This window comes from Halichoeres trimaculatus, unplaced genomic scaffold (genome assembly GCF_033239565.1).
Source record: "Halichoeres trimaculatus isolate MK-OKI-2021-1 unplaced genomic scaffold, fHalTri1.1 fHalTri1_scaffold_9, whole genome shotgun sequence".
NCBI classification, from domain to species: Eukaryota; Metazoa; Chordata; class Actinopteri; order Labriformes; family Labridae; genus Halichoeres; species Halichoeres trimaculatus.
In genome coordinates this window covers 2,378,373-2,397,282 of record NW_027437188.1, presented here as the reverse complement: position 1 = coordinate 2,397,282, position 18,910 = coordinate 2,378,373, and the positions used below count along the sequence as shown (strand labels likewise).

The window sequence follows — 18,910 nt, the reverse complement described above, 5'->3', positions numbered from 1 at the left end:
CACACACACCATTCTAAAGGCATTCTCAGCACACACTGCCACACATCTGGTATGAGTCTCCCTGTGAAAGCCTGCGGTCAGACCAACATGTTCAGGGCTTTCTGCCTGTGGACATTCTCCTCAGAGCTGGTGGCTGACACACTGGAGCTCTGAGCTGTACTGTGCTTATAAGCAGGAGAGTGTGTTTCAGCAGAGAGTTCTACGAAAGCAGGGTTTTAAAAAGGTTGGTTTGAAGTTTAAAGAGACGCTTTGATTTGAGTGGTGTGTGCAGAGGAAGCAACATTCAGACAGTGACACTCTTGAAGAGCACATTTTATTTAGACACATTAGAATCACACCCCAGGACATCAGAACGTCAGATCAAGTTTACAGATGAATCTGAAGTCTGTCACAATCTTCACTTTTTGCTGACTGATTTAAAACGTTTCAGACTAAAAAACAAAGATGTTAAGGAAACTACATCAGAATCTTGGAAATCTGCATGCATCATGCACAAAGCTTAAAATTTCAAAAGTTTTTACTGGACATGAAGACACTCAGAGGGGTTTCCTGGAAACTATAAACCTTGGACCAAAGCACAGCTCTAACAAATCTGATTTATCTGAAAGTGAATCACATGTCCCCTGGAAAACAAACACTTTGATGGATTTTATCTCTGATTGTGTTTTTCATCATCATTTAATAATTATCATTTTCCTATTTAATCATTTAAATACTTATCTGATGACTTTACCAGAGACACACTTTTTGTTATTAACATCCAAAGGTTTCATAGCAACAACCTGATTAATGATGTTCTCTCATTGGCTCACAGCAGCTGCTCTTTATTCCATTGACCACTCACTCAGCGATTCAGATATTCACACTAATCTTCATTTTTTCATTTCACACAAACAAAACAATCCTTTAAACAACTTTTCATTGTTTTTTCATCATGCATTGTCTAAAGTCTTCTGTGCATTTTTGATTTTTGCAGCAGTCTTCTTCTCAAGAGTGTCATCTACAGCTCAGTGGAGGAATGCAGACAGAGTGTGCAGGAAGGTGTGTGGTGTTGTCCCTTATGTGTCTTTTAGCATCACCCTGCTCACTCATGGTACAAAGGAAACACTGGCCCATGAATGAAACACTCCACAGCACTTCCACAGATCTAAACCTCTGCAGGGACATTCAACCAGAGATTTCTGGTGTTCTACTCATTTAAGGGTCTGTGTCCACAAACATTGTTTTTCTGACTCTTACTACTGAGCGCTCCTTACCAGCTCTTAATGTTTCTAGAAGCCCATAACTGGGGTAGTGACTGCTATGAGTTTTAAGAGGCTCTATACTCTCATTATTTGCTTTAAAGTCAGCAAAAAAAAAAAACTTTGGACAGAAACTTAAGTCCTGCCCCTTCTTGATTTTGGTTGGTCATTGAGGGAGAAGTGACACTGATGGGCATCATTGTCCCAAAAGCTGGGCCATTTGTAAGGGATGAATAATTATTAGGGTCCTCGGCCTGAGCAGAGAGCACCCTCTAGTTGATTAACGATAATTTCTTTGGCTTATTTCTATTTAAAATGTATTTCCAGTGCTTAACCTTCTGATGTTTGATTTAACAAATCTTCACTGAAACCTGAGCATCAGGCTCTTCAGTCCCTCTGTTATTCATCTTAATGCCTCAGAGATTATGGAGGAGGATTGATGTAAATGTCAAATAAAACCCAAAATGCACAAGCTTAGTCCTAGAAATGGGCACTGGTCTCTGAATATCAGGTGTTCAGCATGAGCACTGACGTCAAAACCAAACAATCAGGTTTCACAGAAACCCAAAGTCTTCGTCTGTCTTCAAGTTAGTCTGCTCAGTATGGTTTCTTCTACTCCACACAGACACAGACACAGACACACAGACACACAGACACACACACACACACACACACACACACACAGAAACACATTAAAAATTGGTTGACACTCTGATGATAATGCTGGATTGACATCTGACCGTTGTGCTTTTCCAATGGTCTTACCTGGTCTGATCTTTTTGCTGTAAAGAAAAAAGGTAAACAGAAATCAGCATGAGTTATTTCACTGTAATCTGCTGATGCTTCCTCTGACCTAGATGTCTGAAACTCAGATTTCATAAACATAGGTGCACAAACTGAGGGATATTTACAGACATCAGGTACAAAGTAATGTCCTGCACACTCACCGGAGCGCAGGTGGGACAGCAACATCAATAGGATGATCAGCAACGACACCAAAACGAAGCCAACAGCGAGGTAGAACATCCAGCTGGTCGGCTCTGAGCACAGAAAACAGACAGATGGTAGTTATGCTCCTCTGCTGCCCTCCTGTGGTTGCTCTCAGTACTGCAGGTCACTCTCACCTTCAACAGTCAGGATGAAGCTCTTCCTGATGGGCACTCTGAGAGACTGGTGGGACACGCTGCAGGTAAATTGTCTTCCTGAGTCCCTTAGCGATGCCTTGAGGTAGAAGAAAGCTGACAGCGTGTAGGTCTTATCCACGTTGTGTTTGTGGCTGGAGAGCAGAATGTTCTGGAGAACCTTTGGAAGAGGTCCACCCACCCTCTGACCCGTTGCAGACGGGTCCTGATCAAACCAAACTATGCCCACATCCAGAGGGTAGTAACTGTCTGCCTCACAGACCACCTTCTGCTCCTCCCCCTCCAGCAGAGAGAGAGCAGGACCGACATTCAGAGAGACACGAGGAGCCTCTGAGGAGAAGAGAGGAGGCAACCTGGGTCATCAAACTCTCTTAGGAATCTGCTTTGTGAGGACAGGTGGTGTACAACCAACTGGGGCAGACATATGGACCAAGTGTAAGACTACAAGGTTTGGGTTTCAGCTACATGCAAAGTCAGTCTATTTCCCAATTAACAGGCATTTAACACCTGTCGGCCAAGAACATGCAAATGATCCAGACCTCATCAGAGAATTTAAGGTACAGATTAGGATTAAGTGCCCACTTAGGGCAGCAAATCTCACCTTCGATGTGCAGATTCACATCCAAACTGCTGAACAGCGGGTTCACAGACACGGAGCAGATGTATCTCCCTTCATTGTTCATCTTAGTGAAGGGGATGCTGTAGGAAGCGTCCCCGCCTGTTAGACTCTTCACCTTCACCCCGCCACCCTCAGTCCGTCCTGTGCGGCTGCTGTGGCTGAACAGTTTGTGTCTCTCACCTCGAAGCTGGAAGTGCCACTCCACGGTGACGTCGGGCCCTCTGTGGTCCACAGCAAACTGACAGTGGAGCTTCTGCTCAGATCCCAGGCCTGCTTTCACTGACGGAGATAAGGTTTTAATGACCATGGCCACTACGGAAAGAGAAAAAGATAGAGACCAGGTTTCAATGACCATGGCCACTATGAAAAGGGAAAAGACAGAGACCAGGTTTTAATGACCATGGCCACTATGGAAAGAGAAAAGACAGAGACACTTAAACTCAAAAGGGGATACCAAGGAAACCAAGGGTTAGATACTGTTACTCTTTAGTTTAGTTCATGAACACCATCACATCGGAGCTCTGTTAGCAATGTAGGCTGGTGTATTTTGTTCCAGTGAAAACTGATTTGATAGAAAGAAAAAAGCCATAATGGAACAAGTACCCTCCACAGTGCACTCCTTTCATTAATATGGTCGGTTATTTTGTTTTAACACTAGGGATGGGCAAGTACCAGTGATACTAGCCTTATTTTAAGGTATCGGTATTTGCAAAACTGTTTAAATACAACATCACTTTGTGCTGTAACCTCCGCTTTCATTTGGATTGAAGCACGTATCGGCGCGTCTCAGAGCACAATGTGCACACGAGGAGAGGGAACGACGCATTAAAGTGTTGGGTGATGCGCTACCAAGTCTGCCTCTTCCCCTGTGCTGTGATCCCGGGACCCAAGTTCCCTCTCAGTACTCTTTTATTCTCCTCCATGAGCTGAGTCAACAGCAGGCTCCTCTGTCTAGTTCTTTTATCATCAATTTTTTTTGTTGTGTTGGTCGTTCTAACAAATCAAACCTCTTTTTATAAGGATGCCAGCAATCATAAGAAGTGCTGACAGCTGAGTCTGAGTCCATCATTAAACTCAAACACACTGAGTAGTAACATGACCAGCAGTAAACGTATCAATAAGCAAATCAATGTAATCGGTGTGTGAATGAGGTACGTTCAAACATTCTAAAGCTGTGTCACCATTAATTTAATTTAGCTGAGTTTAATCAGCATGAGTTATGTGATCTGTTGGTTTTACTGTCCATTCATTATTAGGAGCACAGAACCTTTTTCCCTCCTCATCTTTTTCCCTTTTTGTCCCAACCAATCACAGCTTTTAGGAGACTGCATCATACCTAGTAATGGGGTCAACCACACCTATCTCCTCTTTGCTCAGAGTTGCTCTCAAAAGCTTCCTGGATCACTCTTAAGCTAAGACTCCTTGCTAGGAATTTTTAGGCTAAGTTAGGAGCTCTCTGAGGGGACTCTGAGAAGCTTTTTGATTACGGGCCCAGGTCTGACTGTTGGAAAATTTTATGAATATATTACCATTATGCTTTATATATTATCATCATGTTGATTATATTATCATTATGTTAACTAACAATCTTATGTATTGATTATCACATGTTTAGTTCACGAGGAGCACACAGTCATCCATTACATATTATGAGCACAGAAAGATTTTATGTTCACTGAATGGCACCGTACCAACATGAGAATTTACAAGTTCACTGATTGCGTTCAGGAGGTCAACCTTCACTTGGAGGAATGGTCCCCCCTTCGTCGTGTTGTCCCGCAGGAAGAGCTGTGCATAAATCTATATGAACTTTGTGTGAACGCTTCAACTTTCATCGTGAGGAGAGTCTTCCCCCCAGACGATGAGTGGCCGGAGGAGATGACCTTCACACCTCTTTGCATTTACTCTTGAGAGCGACAAAGACTCTTTTATTACACATGATGTCATAAGTAAACATGTCTGTTGTAGTGTGAAATGTATTTGCATATGGGTGGACACCAAGTGGCTATAAAGATGTAAACTGAAGATCCTGATCTTCAGTGAGAGGGAAGTTGCCTTTGTTGTAAGCTGCTCACTCCTTGCAAGTAAAAGTTCTTTGAACAGACTACTCTGATCTCTGTGATCATTTCTGCCGCCGCCTGTGAGTCAGGGCACAGGGAGAATTTTCCTGACACTGACATTCACCAAAGGACTTCACTGATGGTACCTGTTGTAGTGAGGGTCTCTCTGTCGTGGATGGTGGGCCAGCTGCGGTAGTCCTCGTCTCCAGATGGTGCCTTGTCAGATGCCTGCCTGAGGAAGCTGGTGACAGCAAACAGGTCCTTCAGGTGTTTGAGGTTACAGGTGTACCAGCGACTGTACTCATTGGCTGCCTGAACCGGCCAGCGTACATGGATTCCCTGAGTGCTGTGACGACGAATCTCACACTCTATCTGCTCTGCTTCCACCTCCCCAATGTAGCGCCGCAGGTCCAGCTTGGATCCTGGAGAACAAGGAAAAAGTCAGAGAAATCCACCAGGCCTGGTTCACCTTCAGGCTGCATGTCTCACCTGTGACCAGGAAAGTGATGCCATCAGGGTTGAGAGGAGCGTCTCCTTTCTGACCAAACTGCACCAGAGCCTCTCTGTGAATCAGCTTTGTCTCAGTGTGGTTGTCGTTATTCAAAAACACATGTTCATCAATGAACTGGCAGGGCAGCCATGACACCTGGGAGAGCACACCTAGGAGACGAATACATCCACAAAATGACTGACTTAATACATTTACCACAATCCTGTGAGTATTGTTTATTATAGTTTATCTGTTTATCTGGTTGAGTACAGTAAAGTTCAGGAGGGCTCTTTAATTTTAGACAGGTTAGTGCAGTTTGGTTTACTTTTGGTCATCAAAATACACAGATGGGTCAAAACATGGATATATGCTGCAGTATTGCTTTTAACACAAGTCTGGCCTCTCACAGGCCAAACACCCAATCATAGCTTGGATTGGATTTAGGAGTTGCACCTGGAGTGGCCAATCAGATTTCAAGAACAGGCCTCTACCACACCCGGCAGTCTCCATGGATACGCCCCATTGGGTCATTTTGGTACCAGTGATCCACTAATGAAGGTGGTGCTTTTTTTAAAAAAAGACAGGTTTTGCATTGCCGTGCTTGGTGTCAGTATAAAGCTGGCACATTTGAATGGAATGCCTTTATTGTAATTGTGTAGTTGTACAATGAATTTATGAAAGCTTCCTTTGTAGAGCAGAAAGCGAAAGTTGAAAGTTCCTCAGAGACTAAAATGTCTACAGCAAGGAAGCTAACCCAGGAAACATGTCTACATGTGAGATATAGATTCTCAGCCAGGAAACACTCTGCAGAAACACAGACCAACCAACAGCTTGGAAGAAAAATTAAGATCTGGGTGTCAAGGGTTTCTTCAGCAAGAAATGACCTCTTGCTGATCCACATGTGCAGGGAAAACTTCTGAATGACACCGGGTCCAGTGTTCCCCCTGCACTGTACATGGCCCACTTCCCATCATGGTTTAAGGTGTCAAGAACAATCTGATACATGAGGATACAGAGGTTTAGCCCCAAGCACACAAGACCTGGACCCCCAGGAACAGGGAGAAGACTCTGGGGTCAGATGAGTCCAGTTTCCAGCTTAATCTTCCTCTTGCTAATGTGAAGGGACGCAGAAGACCAGGTCAAGCATTGCCTCCAGCAGGTACAGGACCTACAGTCAGCATGGTGGAGGCAGGATCAGGGTTTGGAGATCCATGAGAGCTGCTGCTGTTGGTCCACTCACTGTCTGTGATGACTTCTCAAACTCTAACAGGTTCTGAACCATTCTCCAGACCCACAAGCTCTCTTCTGCACATGCTTTGTTCCAACAAGGTCCAAACTGGATGTTTCAACAAAATAAGAAAGCCCTTCACCACATCCTGGACTAGGAGAACTGCGGGAGCACAGGATCCAGGTCTTAGAGGTCAATCAATCCCCAGGCATAAGCCCCATTGAAAACCTGTGGTGGATTATCTATTATCAAGGTCTGTTTGAAAGCGTAAATCAAGAATTAAGAGAATTAAACAGTAATTCAAGATGAGCCTCAACAGAGTGAAAGGCTGGAGGGGGGTATGTCAGCCAGGATCAGAGCTCTACTTGTGCTAATGACAGGACCACTAAATGTTCATCTGATCATGTGATGAGTAACCTTTTTTCTCTTTAGGTTTGAACACATTATCTGTTATTTTCTTGACTTTAAACACATTCTCTGTTATTTTCTTGACTTTAACTCCAACAGTGTTGAGAATTGACAGCACAGTCGGGGAAATGATTGTGTCAGCAGCTTCCAGTCTGTAAACTGTAACTTTATCCCATAAGATTATCAGCTCATCGGCTTGTTTTTTGCCATTCTCAGCATGATCACTAACAGAACAGCACATTGCATCCATGTTCCAGCTGACTCACTTCTGATTCAGAGGCAGAGCTGAGGAGAGTACCGAACAATTTGGTGAACGAATCATCCTGAACTAATCCTAATGATTCAGTTGGGGGTTGCATCTTCTTCTTCTGTAGTACTTGTTGGGTTGATTGCTGTCTGGCACATACACACCACCAGCTGCTGTTGAACATAAAGTACAGCCAAGGAGTCCATATTTCCATTTCATTTTCATTTTGACTCAAATATATATACATATATATATATATATATATATATATATATATATATATATATATATATATATATATATATATATATATATATATATATTTGTACAGTCGTGGCCAAGATGAGAATGGCACAGATTAAGGTTCTTCACATAGTTTGCTACTTCATTTCCTGTGGCGGCAATTTGTAACTGGCAATTTGCTTGACCTTAGTGAAAATCAAAGTAAGTGCCATTCCCAAAATTTTGAGCCACAACTGTAAATGGAAATGTGATTTAATCAGAATCAGACCCACCTGAGAACAGACACTCAGAGATAAGCTCTGAGACACCACCCTGTCATCAGTTCATAGGTAAACTTGAGCCTCTCCTTCAGTGAAGCTGTTCTAAGCACAAAACTGAGTAGTTATTCAGCTTATATCAATCACACATTAAATAGTATTTTGGCTTTTTCCTTATACCATCTGTGTAATGCAGCCACATCTTTTGAAACACAAATACTGATTCTTCCACAAATATTTTAGGATAATATTTTAAATATATGTAGCTACAATTTTAAGGGCATCCGGACAATTCCCCCACCACTATAGGTAAAGGCACTTCAACATATACAGTATGTATAAAAATGTCTGTAAAGCGAATAACGATAACTTACCTGAAAGCAAATACAGGAGAAAGAGTAACTTTGAAAGTAGATCCATGGAAAAGTGGAGTTTCTACACCTTTTGATCGAGCAGCGAGTCCACATTGAGCTGCTGACGGTTTGAGAAATCCTTTCACTTTCACTTCGTGTAAATAAAAACCGCCCTGCATAACCGTCAGGTCATAAGTCAGACAGATAGAGTTTCACCCACTAATCATTTTCAGACTTTGCTACACGAATGATACAATGAGTTGTTACCACACACACACAGACACACACACAAAAACAAACACACGTCACTGGCTTCAACATGCTGAGTATATTCACAACGTCCGAAGCACAAGACTGTACGTTATATTCATCTCACAACAAAGTGGGCGGACATAAAACTCAATGTCGATGTTTTACCATACAGCCAAACTTTACCACGAAGTTAAAATAGTTAAGCCTGGTTGAAATTCCGTGTTTACGTCGGGTTGCAAACGTGTAGTTACGTTTAAGTCCATGGGTGGCGCTGTGTGAAGACGGGGATATACATGACAGCTTCCGGTGGTGAAACGAAGTCATTGGACCTTTTTCAAACCGCCCCCTATTCCTACCCACTACCCCTTCTTTTGAGCGTCCTCGCGGAGGGTCCGCCACATTAAGAGCCATCCCAAACAGATCCGCGGGGAGGGGTAGTGGGCTATGGGTGCGTCTCAAAGCTCCATTAGTCCCTCCACCAGAGATGCATGGGAGAGACGCGAAGAAACGAAGAGAGGAGAGAGGAACGGAGGAGATTCGTTTTTAGAGCAATGGGACCTCCTCTCCTTCGGAGCGTCACATGAAGCGACGTTTTTCAGTGATGACGGCATCAGCTGATCACCCCTGGATCATCTGTCAGTCAGCTCTAACAGCTGTTTGTGCGTCTGAGCATGTGGGCAGTAATAACTCTGATCAAACAGAAACAGTAACAGAGATTTGTCTGTTTCTTTGACCTGTTGAACACACACGTTACCATGAAGAAAACCTGCTCTCTGTTTATTCTGTGTGCTGTTTAAGCTCGTATGGATCATTTTTCCGGTAAAATGTGTCATTGTGAGATTATTTATGAATTATTTATGTTCAGTGTTTTGTGCTTTAAACTCACAGCGAACACTTAACTACCAGATTTATCAACAGTTTCTGAACAATCCTCGGTGCCTGTTTGCAGCTTGTCTTTTCTTTCATTAAACTCAGTTGTGTTTGTTAAGTTTCATGTAAAGTCTGAGCTGCTGCAGCGTCCAATCAGAGAGTGATATTCCATATGGGGGCGTGTCATTCAGTGAAAGACTTCCGCAAAGCCAGCTCTCGTGTCTCCTTGATCATCGCTCCTCCAATCAGTCTCCTCCATCCTCTCTCCTCTCTCCTCTCTCCTCTGAGCGCAATTATCGCTTTGGGACAGTCTTCAAAATGGCGACTTGGAAAGTACTTCCGATGTCCTGGAGGAGATAGGACGGAGGAAGCACGAAGTTAACGCATTGAGACGCACCCTGTGACGGATTGCTCTCCATCATGGAGGGGGAGTGTGTAGGGGGCGGCTTGAAAAACGCCCGTGCAGAGCCCTCTAAAGCCGTCTCTTTAGAGGGCTCTGATTGGGTGAATCTGAATAGTCCTTCCTAAGTCCTTTCCATTCCACTTTACCTTAACCCCAATAAAAAAAAAACGTCACAGGGTCAAGGGAAGGAGGGGAAAAGATGAGAGGAAAGAAGAACTGCGGCCAAAGAGGAAATCGACTGCACTTTCATTTTGGTGTCATATTTATGTGGCGACAATTACTTGTGACGTAGGTAAGCCACGACGAACTACAATGTTCCGAAAATTAACTATGAGAAGCGCATTTGTCCTCTGCCTTATCTCACAGGGTCGTTTCGTGTCTTCACCGGTTAACATTAACAATCCATGATCAGAGGATTTACCTGTGATGGTGTTTTGTCTTTGGTCATACAGTGTGTGTTTCCTGCTCACAGCTGTGAGGTTTGTGAGAGCATCTATAAATGTTAACAATCTGAAGCCTGATAACACAAGAGGACTGTCTTGGATAATACAGCAGACTGTCAGAAACACTATACCCCCTGTTTCATTCACATATATCATTATAAACATTGTTTGAATTTATTATATTTGGAGTATTGTAAAAGTCCTCATTTGTCCTTCTTTCATATATTTTAATAAACATTATTACTTCTATCACTAGTGATTCATTGTTTTAGTTCAGAATTCTGCTAATAAAATTTTATTAACATTTACGGGTCTAGACCTGTAAATGTTTTTGTAAAGTGTCTTGAAATAACATTTGTTATGATTTGGCGCTATATAAATAAAGATTGATTGAGAATTGCAACCAAACGTTTTGGGTTATTACTTATTTTGACAGTCATACATCGTGAACACAATAAACACATTCAGGCAGACACATGACGGTAAATGTTAGAAAAGCAACGGTACTCACATAATTTCCGTCTCTTCTCCATTATAGGGGATTTTATCCGATATTTGACAAATCTGGGAACTAAATCGTTACCAAGAAATTTCTTCACCAATGTGTTTCTAAAGGTGTCTTATAACATGTACTAAAAGTTTGAAGTTCAACTCCCGTGGGAAACCTCTCAAAAAACTTCTCAAAGTTGGGGTACTGATAACCGATTTTCAAAAATTCAAAAGTGCTTAAATTGGACTTAAGTAACTTGTGAAGGCTCAAACTAGGGATTTTTCATGATTCTGAGCTGATTGCAAACAATTATTTTTCAGCAATGCAACTCCCTAGTGAAAAAAACTCCCAATAACCCCCACACACACGCTGCATACCCTGCAGGGTACACTTAAATTAAAAAACAGCATTTTTTTTTAAAATGGTAAATAGGCCTAGTTTCTGTTTAAAGGTGATTGCTGTAGTTGGTTGACATTCAAGTTAACATTAGCACCAGAAGTCATTTTGGTCCTTTTTCCATGTTGATCATGGACAGACAAATCTACTGCTTTAACATCCGATAGCATGTTTTTAATGCGTTCCTTAGAAGTAAGTGATGTTGTTTGTTTCCTTATCTTCATATATGTAACGTGTACATTCTATTATTTATTCGAGTTTCATATATATTTTGTAAGAATGTGTTTCATGTTTGAGTTATATTTTGATGTTTTCAGTGATATTTGGTGTTACTGAGACATATTGATATTACAAAATATTAAATCTATATTTTCATTTTACTTTGCATGCTATGATAGTCTAAGATTAGGCTATAATTGCAGTACTATGGATGAGGAGGTTACTCCAGCTCTGCTTAATTGTTTCATCTGTGAAGGCCCAGATACACCAGCTGAGAGGCTAATACAAGGAACTCCTTAAGGCTACTTTACTTTTTTGAAACATGTAGAAGCAGTTGGAAATGCTAGGATTTTGGAGCTTATGCAGGGGTATGACCAAGAAGGAAGACTTAGGTACCACAAAAAGTAGAGGTGTCCCAATCCGATATTGATATTGGATATCGGTCCGATATCAGCAAAAAAACAAGTATCGGTATCGTATTGGAAAGCATCTAAAATCTCCAATATAAGCAGTTTCTGTTACCCATTGGTTAATAATAAATGGGTCAGTTTTTCCTCATACCTACTGTTGCTGACTAATGTTCTTTCTTTGAATTATATCACTTAATCAAGCCTTTTCTAAAATGACAGACATACTACAGAATAATTAATAAAAGTATATATGTTTAATGCTGATATTGTATCAGATTAATATCAGTATAGGCCAATACTCAATGCTGCTGTATCGGTATCGTATCGGAAGTGAAAATGTAATATCGGGACATCCCTAACATAAGTGTCAAAATAATTTGTACAACAAGTTTGTCGAGGTCACGAAGAAGTCAGCTAAAGCATCAAAGGCAGAGAAAGAGTCAGCACAAAGCTGCAGCGAAGACTCTCTCTGAAAAACAGAGACAATGATCTTTTCTCATGCCTTCACTGGGTGTGATACAGTTTCTGCTATCGCTGGCCATGGGAAAACAACTCTGTTTGACAGGTAATAATAATAATAATAATAATAAAAATAACAATGATAACAACACATCATAATGAAATATTGGTATACTAAAAGGTCTGAAACAAACCTGAAGTGCTTTCTTTGGCAGATTTGCAGATTCGAAGCCAGCTGTGTAACTGTCTCTTATTTTTGTACTTCTATTAATGACAAAGGAACGGATTAAATCTGTCCTGGGAGCTAGCTCACACGGTGACGCGCTTCGTGTCCTCCGATGTGCCCCGTTGTCCATTCCCCTGCTGCAGGGACAGCGGCTCTGACCGTCTCCACTACCAGGTCTTTCCAGCACACTTTCCGCTGCGTCTCGGATTAGTCAGACCAATCAGACGCTGCGCCTCCGCCGCAGCACATTTAAAGGCGAGGAGAGGCGCTCATTTGATGAAAACAGCGCTCGGCTGTGTTAAACCCACTCAGGCTTTTCTCCTCCCTCTCTGCCATTTGCGCGGAGGGAGGCGTGGACGTGCAGCTCTGCGTTCCTCTGCGCTCCTCTGCGCCTTGACTGCGCCTCTCTTGGCACTGCAGGAAACTTGTCCACACAGCGAAGGCCAGCACAGGGCAGGTGCACCTGCGCTTGCGCTTGGTCTATGAAATTAGAGCCCCAGGTGTTTATGGTTATGGGCCAGTTCCAACTCTAGACCCCATAGCTCCTGAAGAGCTACTCCAGTTTACAAGCTGCAATTGCAATTCTTCTTGCAGTTACCGGTGATGCAGCTCCATGAAGGCGTCAAGTGAATCTTAGCTTGTGGAGTCTGTAAAGGCATTATCTGAAAGAATGCCATTCAGGATGGTTTTGATGATTTAGACATCGACACCTACACTGAAAACCCAAATAAGTTGATTGTACTTAAAACATTTGTGTCAAGTGATTGCCTCACTTTTTTTGAGTTATTGACTTTTCAAAAATCATTTTCTTTAAGTACAGCCTAATTAAATGTAGAACATGCAGAATATAAAATCTTAGAGTTATGTATACTTAAATTGTTTAAGTAATCAGCAATAGAGAAACACTGTGGAATCTACTTAAAAGTTAAATAGTCAAAACTCAGTAATGTGAGTGCAATACACTTAAAATCCTAGTTAATTAAGAAAATATGACTGGTTTAAAATAACAATATTTAGAAAATTCAAATTAAAATGTTTTGTCAATGACAACATAGTGCAGAACCTTTCATTTACTTTATTGAAGAGCAATGTTATCAACAGAAGAGCTTCAACAGTAGAACAGCAGCCTCAATATCCAGTCAGGACCAAAGTTGGCAATGAAAACCAATTGTGTCATGACACATCAAGAAAAAAGCCTCAAAGCAGAGGATTCCCACTGCTGTATCCAAAGCCTCAATATCCTACATGGTGAGAGAAACAAGACAAGATGAGGAAAATAAGGTTAGCAGCAATCTGAGTACAATCAGCTGTGTGGCCCTCTCAAGTAGCACACATAACAAAGTCCATGTAGACAGAAGCCTGGTCCCCTCACTCATTGCCTCTTTGTAGACACTAATGTGTGATGTGTCTCTGTCTTGATGTGTTTTCTTTATTTTTTGTCTTTCTCTTTCTCTGTCCGCCTGGGACAATGAAGTCAAGTCTAATTATAATTCAGTGTGTCTTAGGTAAGTTTATGTAGGTGTTGTAAAAATGATTTTTTTTTGTCCCTTTATTTTTTTTCCCAATTGTGCAACACCACTGTGATGCATAATTCATACAGAAATGAATCTATGACAGACAATGTATATGAAACATCTGTATATATGGTTATTGTTATTATGAACATCAACCCCAATGAACAAAAAATTGAGAACAACAACACTGATCGAAAAAACGGTACTCACCGAACTGCTCCTAAAGAACAAAGATGCATCATCCCCAAGAATGATTGGAAGTCCTCTCAGGGCAAGGCATTGGACAGCTGTTGGCTCAGTGCTCTGCAAAGACATGTCACAGATTTAAATGTAGAAAAAACACGTTTCTGTAATATAAATGAACTCACCATTCATATAATTTACCAAAAAAAAGAAAAAAACTATCAACCCACCATTGTCTGTTGTAGCAGGTCAGCTAACTGCTTGCCAATCCGGCCTGTCTTTCTCTTGAAGAACTCCATCAGACCTGGGCACAGACCATCGAGGACATGGAAGAATTCTTCTTTGAGGTTTCTTTCAACAACCCGGTTGAACTCCAAGCAAACGTCATAAAGATAACTAAAGGAAACACCTGCAGAGAACTACTCTAAAACTAAACTGGAGTGCTCACATAAATAAATCTCAAATTTCTGCACATTTGAATATAAATGTTACAGACAAGAAAGTTTAAGCAGTTTCTAATAGTTAATGAAAGAAAAATAGCTCACCTCATTCGTAGTATCTTTCTTACTCGACGACAAACTTGTGAAAAAATGCTTGAGTAAGATCTCTCCTGTCTGTGAAAAAGAAAATGGAGTCGGTATCCTCTGACAGACAAGCCCAGACCTGTCTTGAATTTTCAGCCAATCAACGCAGGCCAGGACTGCAGCCTGATCTAAAACTTAAAAGTCTAAGTTTTTTCAACTAATAAAAATAAGTGCATTCAATAACTATCTCAAACCCTACAAATACACTCATATTGTTTAAGTTGTGCTACAAAACTTATCAAAACTAATATATTCAAGTGGTCTGTACTCAAATTGTTTGCTTAGAAAGAACTTTCGGGTTATCAGTGTAAAGCATTTCAGAGCATGGATAAGTATTTGCTCTAATTATTGTGCAACTAATTGAAATAAATGCAACTTTATATGTAAATGCAAAGGTGGGTGTGTCATTTTTTCCACTAAGGAATGGTTGTGGTGAAAAATAAATGATAGCAATCAACTCAGAATAATGACAAAACCACTTGTTTGAGCCTTTACAAGTTACTAAAGTCCAATTTAAGCACTTTTGAATTTTTGAAAATTGGTTATCAGTACCCCAACTTTGAGAAGTTTTTTGAGAGGTTTCCCACAGGAGTTGAATTTCAAACTTTTAGTACATGATATTAGACACCTTTAGAAACACATTGGTGAAGAAATTTCTTGGTAACGATTTAGTTCCCAAATTTTCAGATCTTTCCCTTACTACATTGTAAGTTCCCGTAAACTTTCGGCAGGAGCCGTATTTATGCATGTCAGGTGCCGCAAGGCATTATGGGGCGTTTTCTTCTCCTTTCCTTTTGAAAAGGATGGTCCAGTGTTTCCGAAGCTAAAGGAGATATTAAAGGAAGCACGACCCTCCTTGCCTTAACTTTTGGAGAATTTTAACAGCACTTATCATGGCCGACACTTAGGGTGTTTTCACACCTACAGTGTTAGGTCGACCCAAATTTAGATCGACCTATATTTGGTCCCGTTTGGGTTGGTGTGAAACCAAAATCGGTCTCTGGTGCGCACCAAACTGGTGCGGCCAGAGGAGGTGATCTCGGTTCGGCTCTGGCCGCACTCTGGTGCGCACCAGCTGTGGTGTGAAAGCAGCCGCACTCTGGTGCGATGCAACTGTCAGGCGAACTCGGTGAGTTTGACATTAGAGGGCTCCCGTGGAGTTTTGTTTGTGATGCAGGACAGCTGTGCACTCCAACATCCTTACCTACCCTTATATACTCATCCAAAAAGCAAAGCTCTCCCCTGACTCCTCACGTCGAAAACACATGGCCTATCATATAACAGGCATTAATTACCTTGTCGGTCGTCTGTATCTGCATCTGATGAGGATCTCACGGTACATGGTAAGAATCATTATTTCTGAATTTCTCCTCGGGGATAAAAAAAAAAAAAAAAGTATCGGCGTCTCCAGTGCATCTGTATGCTTTTTTCAAGCCACAGCTGCGCTTCATTTTCTCAAGTCTGGAAAAATATGCTGAGTTCTGCTCTCCTTCTTCAAGCCACTTTGTACGAGACCGAACAAATGCTCCCTCAGCCTTTCGTTTATAAATCTCATCTAATCTCTGCTGCAAGTCAATCATTTCTGCCCTATCAGACTCACTGAGAGCCTCTGCTGGATTAGAGGTGAAAAATGCAATCTTACTTATTTCTTCAAGCTCTTTAGCCCTCCTTCTCTTTGCCAAATCAATGCTATACTTTGGAAAAAAATTTACCAAATTCATATTTCAAGAGCTCCCAGTTGTTACAAAACATATTTTCAGCTACAGCTTTGCTCCAATGAAGCCTTATCAAATGATTTAACTTTAGTAACTACTTCATTATGCTCAAGAATAGTGCTGTTGAGATTCCAGTACGACTGCATAGTACCAGAGGAGGGTGACAAAGGAACAGTTATATAAATGGTTTTGTGATCTGAAAGAGGTGTCGGACAAATATCTGTTTTAACTTCTTTCAGCTCTTTTGAGATAAGCCAATAATCAATGCGTGAATGACTGGTTTGTGCCTTATTGCACCAAGTGTATGTCATTTGAGCTGAATGAGAGTCTCTCCAAGAATCAGTTAAATTAAATTTTTGTGCAAACATTCTTACTTTCAAGTTAGAGGAATCTAAATTCTTTGAAGGCCACCTATCTATGCAATTATCAGACACAGCATTAAAGTCTCCACCTAAAATTATAGAAGAACTTGGATATTTGGACAGCCAATGCAATAAGCGCTCTTCCAACCTGTCAAAATAAAGATTATTCTCTGTTTCTTTGTTGAATCTATGCACATTAACTAAAATAAAAGTGGAGTGTGCCGCTTCAAGTGTTAGAAAAATATAATGACCATCTTTATCACAGTCAGAGATCAGGATTTTACCATTAAATTTGCTTTTCAAAATACAAACACCAGCTGCACGCTCTGTACCATGGGACATCCAGAAGTCACCACCCCACTGCGACCTCCAGAAAGACTTGTTTTGTTCATTTGAGTGGGACTCTTGTATAAAACAAAAATCTGTGCTGAACTGTTTGCAAAACATGAATAAGGCTTTACGTTTGACATTGTTTCTCAAACCTCTCGCATTTAAAGAGATAATAGACAAAGACATAGGGGCAAAATATGAAAAGAAATAAAAACAGAAGAACAATCAAGACAAATATCTGAAAGCTTAGACCTAAAAGCGATGAAATGCTTAAGTTGAAAACTTGTGGTCGCTCAGGAGAACTTAACAGTGAGAACAGCAAGCCCTGAACGAGAGAACTGTTCCTTTGAGCCATAACAATAACATTTAATGTGAAAATAAAGCCAAAGTGGCTTACCACCCACCTTTCAAGCATATGGTTTATGGAAGGAAAACAAAACCCTTTTTAAATATATATATATTTATATAGAGCTAATTTAACAAGAATAGTTGCTATTTAACACTCAGAGTAATTTTCAAAGTATGAGTGTTAAAGACATTATTTATTTAAGGGTGTTTTCACACCTACAGTGTTAGGTCGACCCAAATTTAGATCGACCTATATTCGGTCCCGTTTGGGTTGGTGTAAAACCAAAATCGGTCTCTGGTGCGCACCAAACTGGTGCGGCCAGAGGAGGTGATCTTGGTTCGGCTCTGGCCGCACTCTGGTGTGCACCAGCTGTGGTGTGAAAGCAGTCGCACTCTGGTGCGATGCAACTGTCAGGCGAACTCGGTGAGTTTGACATTAGAGGGCTCCCGTGGAGTTTTGTTTGTGATGCAGGACAGCTGTGCACTCCAACATCCTAAACTACCCTTATATACTCATCTAAAAAGCAGAGCTCTTCCCTGACTCCTCACGTCAAAAACACATCGTTTTATATGGCCTATCATATAACAGGCATTAATTACCTTGTCGGCCGTCTGTATCTGCATCTGATGAGGATCTCACGGTACATGGTAAGAATCATTGCTGTGAATGCAGCAATGCATTCACAGCATATGTTCTTCTGTGACAAAAAAATTTCTTCTTCTTCTTCTTCTTCTTCATTCTTCCGCCCGCTTTTTTGGACCGCTAAAACTCCGACAAACTTCAACCGATTTTCACCGTTCAAACTTCAAAACGTGTGTTTCAGTTGGGACAAGGGGGCTATGACTCTTCAGAAACTTTTCACTTATACTTTTCGAGATATTTCAGAATTTGTGCGTTTTTTGGTCTCATAGAGATGAATGAGGAATTTTCAAAATTTTCTCCTTTCAGGACATTTTTTCAGCCTGCTTCAAACCCTTCTCATTCAGTCATACATTCAGCTACAAACTCCATTCAAACTTCAAAATATTAAGCTACCTTTTGGCTTCATTCAGTGGGTTTCAAATGTTTCCTAGCATTCATAGTTTCTTCACAATGACCCTTCAAAGGTCATGATGCATTTCAGCTCTTCGAGCCGTTTAACATTGGTGTGTATTGGACGGAATGTTTTGGCTCAGAGTGGGAGATTCAAACAACAGAGCACGGAGAGGGGGAAACAAGACATGAAAAATTTCTGGGTAAACTGCTCTTTTGGTCACAATGTTCGCGCCACATAGGCATATTATATGTCAAAATGGAGGAGGGCTTGTCCTGCTTCTGACAAAGTGGTTTTTAAAGCAAAAGGATGGAGCACTTTTTCACAAAATGGCCAACTGTCATGAGAAGTTCAAAAAAATCCCCATATACCTCCATGTTAATT

The 18,910-nt window shown here is 41.2% G+C and overlaps 1 protein-coding gene and 1 long non-coding RNA gene across 5 annotated transcripts; both read right to left on the bottom strand.

The window, feature by feature from the left end:
• Positions 1 to 316: 316 nt before the first annotated feature.
• Positions 317 to 9,133, bottom strand: LOC141798421 (tapasin-related protein-like). 4 transcript variants are annotated; one of them, XM_074680353.1, is made up of 9 exons: positions 8,706 to 9,132; positions 8,310 to 8,461; positions 5,552 to 5,722; positions 5,209 to 5,484; positions 2,985 to 3,314; positions 2,366 to 2,713; positions 2,189 to 2,281; positions 2,007 to 2,023; positions 317 to 1,853 (listed from the first exon to the last, which is right to left on the bottom strand). In XM_074680353.1, the coding sequence occupies exons 2-9, from the start codon at positions 8,353 to 8,355 to the stop codon at positions 1,839 to 1,841; spliced, it is 1,296 nt and encodes a 431-aa protein (XP_074536454.1). In that variant the 5' UTR covers positions 8,356 to 8,461; positions 8,706 to 9,132; the 3' UTR covers positions 317 to 1,838. The 4 variants fall into 4 exon arrangements, with proteins under 4 accessions (XP_074536454.1, XP_074536456.1, XP_074536455.1 ...); XM_074680355.1 differs by having other exon boundaries at positions 8,792 to 9,132; XM_074680354.1 differs by having other exon boundaries at positions 8,724 to 9,131.
• A 5,254-nt stretch (positions 9,134 to 14,387) lies between these two features.
• LOC141798422 (uncharacterized) lies at positions 14,388 to 16,282 on the bottom strand. The gene is made up of 3 exons (XR_012599155.1): positions 16,033 to 16,282; positions 14,699 to 14,767; positions 14,388 to 14,457 (listed from the first exon to the last, which is right to left on the bottom strand). It is a non-coding gene; the product is annotated as an uncharacterized LOC141798422 (long non-coding RNA).
• Positions 16,283 to 18,910: the final 2,628 nt, after the last annotated feature.